We start from the raw sequence: 3,514 nt of genomic DNA, 5'->3' as shown, positions 1-3,514 counted from the left end.
ATCTTGCATGGTTTATCTTGTTCAAAAGCCGTCTCCGCCAATTGCAACAGCATCTGGATAGATTTTTCGACCGAGTCACCGCGGTTCCACATGTTCAGCGTCACAAAGCTTCCTGCAACACGGTCAGCTTTTCTGTCCTCGCCAAGGGTCAGTCATATTCACCGGAGCTGACGGCACCTACCACCTTGAAAAACTTTTGAATTGGAATCGGGAGGCCAATGCGTTCTTGAAGTCTTCTCAACACGGTTAGTGGGATGATAGCCCGAGTTCCACCTCCGTCGATGCTGAGGATGCTCACTCCACTGGTCGGAGGCTTGACGGCCACCGTAATGTCTTGATCCCATACACGCTTGCAGAGGAAGCATGAAGAGACTTGATAGGTCCAGGGCCGAGTGGGTTGTGTTTGTCCGAAGATTTGAATACAGGTCTCGCAGAAGCAGTGCCCACAAGGGAACCGGTACTGGGGAGGACGTCGGATGCAGCACAAGCAAGTAACGTCGCTGCGGATACGGCGCCATCCCTTCACAAATTGTTGAAGCACCTGTAAATGAAGCGACGCGCTGGGTAGTTCCGTCCCAGAGACCAGTGAATCAAAATATTGCGACAACTTACCCTGTATGAGCTTGAGGACTGCCGAACGCAGGATAATGTCGGGCGAACCCTCGAAGGATACCACCCGTCCGCCAAGTGCTTCGCGGAGGGCGTCCCGGTAAAGCGACTGAAAGACTTGGGCAGAGTCAAACACTACGCCACGTCAATCCGGTATTCTTCAATTCATGAGTAATCAGGTGCTCACACCCAGAACTTACCGTGGCAGTTGGGGGGGTAGCTATCGATCATCAGACTCGAGGCGATGACAGGGACCGCAAAGTTGGTCAAATCTCGAGCGGTATCGCAAGCCTTGAAGAAATTCGTCAGGTGCAGTGCATGATCTTCTGCCAGGGGATTGTGGGAGCGGGAGGCTCTGATGAAATCGAACGGATCCGAGCCCGAGGCGGAGAAGTGCTCACAGGCGGATTCGAAAAACGCTGTAAAGTGGGTCAAAGAATACAAAGTACGGGCCTCACGTCTGCAATTTTCGGCTTTTCGGACACGCAAGAGAAGTTGTTGCTTCAGGTGCTCCATCGACCCTTGGGGACGGAACTTTTGACTGGGGGGCACGGCAACAACTTCGATGAAAGAGAATAAAACAGATGGATCTTGGCTGGTCTCTTCCTTCAACAACAAGAGCAGGGCTTTTTGGGCTTCAGTTTCTGCCATCTGGGTCAGCGGGATTTTGTCACTCACGACGACCACGGAAGGTCTGGTGAAAGGTGTGGAGGTAGGGCCGGTCACATCACGTAGCCAACCAGCCAATTGAGAAGCAACTCCTCGGAATCCTCCTAGGTCGGAGGCAAAGATACAGAAAACGTCGGTGAAAGGTAGAAGAAGTCGGCTATAGATTGCTTGTTCGGTGCGTTGCATATGATGAGACTCCGATCTGCCAGGCCCGGTGCGCAGAGGCCATAGGCTTCCATCGCGGCAACGGTGGCGGTTTGGTGTGTGACGAACACGCTCGCTACCGACTGAACCCGTGGCAATGAGAATGGGTCTTCTGGAACTGGGCGGTGCAGAGGCCACGTGAAGGTCAATATCTCCAATATAGGGTTTGCTCTTGAACAGGCGACTTCGGGGAACGTCGAAGAGCTTCTCGAGGGCAACAGATTTTGCTTGTTGACCTACAAGTACGATGAGGCTGGGATAGATATCCTCGGGCTGCTCAAAGCGTGAACCCAGTGTCTGCAATCTGCCTGTATCGATCAGTGACGTCTCATAGCCCTGCTCGCATATCCTGAGCCACGGGTGATGGTTGCAAAGCTTCATGTTTGTTCTGTTTGGATACTGTGTAGTGTGGAGGTACTTGCGGGAGACAAATAGTTGAAAGGAATAACATCTTCGACTTGGTTCTGGCTTTATAGGAAGCTACTTGACTCTGGAATTCTAAAATAGAAGGCCCTCTCTATCAATAGATACACGAGGGCTATTTTTAGTCCGGTAGGAATTTCCTAGACCCATCCCCCCACACCTCCACCTGCGAAGGTCAATCGTCATAAAGGTCCTGGGCAACAGGGCTGTATAGAGATGCCTTCTGGTAAGACAATTCAGGAGGAGATGTCTCTGAGAGTTGCTTTTGAAAATCGCCTGCCCACTTTTCGTCCAATTCTCTAGTCTCTTGCTCGAGCTGTTCAATACAAGCATTCAACACGACGTATGCTTCGAATGCTTCTCGCAGTAGCTTAGTAGTCGACTGCCACTTTTCTTTCCCGCGGTCGATGCTGTGCTCCAACCAGGCATTTTCCTCCAACAACCTCTCGACAACGTCCGAGTTCACCGAGTTCTGGAGCTGATCAACTTGATGGAGTAATACGTCCACGTTGGGTGCGATCTTCAATGGACTGGGGCTATAAAGCTCTGTGACCGTTCCTGTCGTAGAACTCATTTCAGGAGGAACTCTTGTAGAGTATTCTTGATTTCAAGGTCGATGGCAAGAACGTTGGCGAAAAGTGGCGCTGCTCTTGTGTCCTTCACAACTGGAAAGTGCGAGAATCCAATTAACGCCGGGATTATATAGGCCACAAATCAGCACAGCACTCTTTTCGTCGAAGCAAGCCAAGACAGTCGGACAGATTAAGGGGCTGTTCCCATAAATGTAGGGATCAAGAACTAGCCCCACCGGCTATGTATGTACTGTAGTACTTAACCTGGCGCCACAGAAGGCATGTATGTGAAGAACTTGATTCAGAGTCAACATCGGAACATGTCATCCCGCGATGCAATGGTCATTCAGGCGGACGCTATTCCACAGCGTTACAACGTCCTTGCCTTCCTATCATCCTGGCTGATTCACACCAGCTACCTGTTCCTCCCGGGCACGTTCACCTCTCTTGAGAAGCACCTCGATGACGGGAGCGGCCGAAGAGTAGTCGAGGCAGTGAAAAATGTCCCACTCCTCTGGCTGGCCGGAATATGCTGCATTGTTGGGACTGCTGGACTGGGCTATCTGTGGCGGACATGGAGTTCTAATCCGGTTTGGCTTATTCGCAATATTTTCCTGTGAGTTCCGGGCCCGAATACTGTATATAAGACTCTCGAATTAGCTAATCGTGGGCACTCTAGACCAGAGACAGCCAGCTCCTTTCTTGGCTCTTTAAATACGCTCATCAATGTCTACTCCGCGCAGAATGGATTTTGGTCACCAACAGCGGTGGTTGCCATGACCATCAACACAATATTTCTCGTGGGAATGCTGGCATCTTTGCTTGTTTACAAGTATCAACTCCATGTCATAGATCGATCCCGATTTGATAGCTCATTTCGATGGAACTTCCGACGTAGATAAGCTACCACAGAGTTTTGCTGTTGTGTAGAGAAGAATAAGTACTGAACACTATAACGGCCCCTCGACATATAATTCCAGTCCTGCGATACCTCCTCCATATCTAATTTGTAAACATAATTCCCCGATTTTACAGTA

At 50.4% G+C, this 3,514-nt stretch overlaps 2 protein-coding genes across 2 annotated transcripts; both read right to left on the bottom strand.

Moving 5' to 3' along the window:
* Positions 1-100: 100 nt before the first annotated feature.
* Positions 101-1,863, bottom strand: PV08_12039 (uncharacterized protein; the record flags this gene model as incomplete). Its single annotated transcript, XM_016386346.1, has 3 exons — positions 101-112; positions 182-744; positions 810-1,863. The coding sequence occupies 3 exons, from the start codon at positions 1,861-1,863 to the stop codon at positions 101-103; spliced, it is 1,629 nt and encodes a 542-aa protein (XP_016229912.1).
* A 217-nt stretch (positions 1,864-2,080) lies between these two features.
* PV08_12038 (uncharacterized protein) lies at positions 2,081-2,479 on the bottom strand (the record flags this gene model as incomplete). Its single annotated transcript, XM_016386345.1, has 1 exon — positions 2,081-2,479. One exon carries the CDS (start codon positions 2,477-2,479, stop codon positions 2,081-2,083), a length of 399 nt encoding a protein of 132 aa, XP_016229911.1.
* Positions 2,480-3,514: the final 1,035 nt, after the last annotated feature.

The sequence above is a fragment of the Exophiala spinifera genome (assembly GCF_000836115.1).
Source record: "Exophiala spinifera strain CBS 89968 unplaced genomic scaffold supercont1.13, whole genome shotgun sequence".
Lineage (NCBI taxonomy): Eukaryota > Fungi > Ascomycota > Eurotiomycetes > Chaetothyriales > Herpotrichiellaceae > Exophiala > Exophiala spinifera.
The sequence above is the reverse complement of the archived record's forward strand: the minus strand, read 5'-3'. Positions and strand labels throughout refer to the sequence as shown.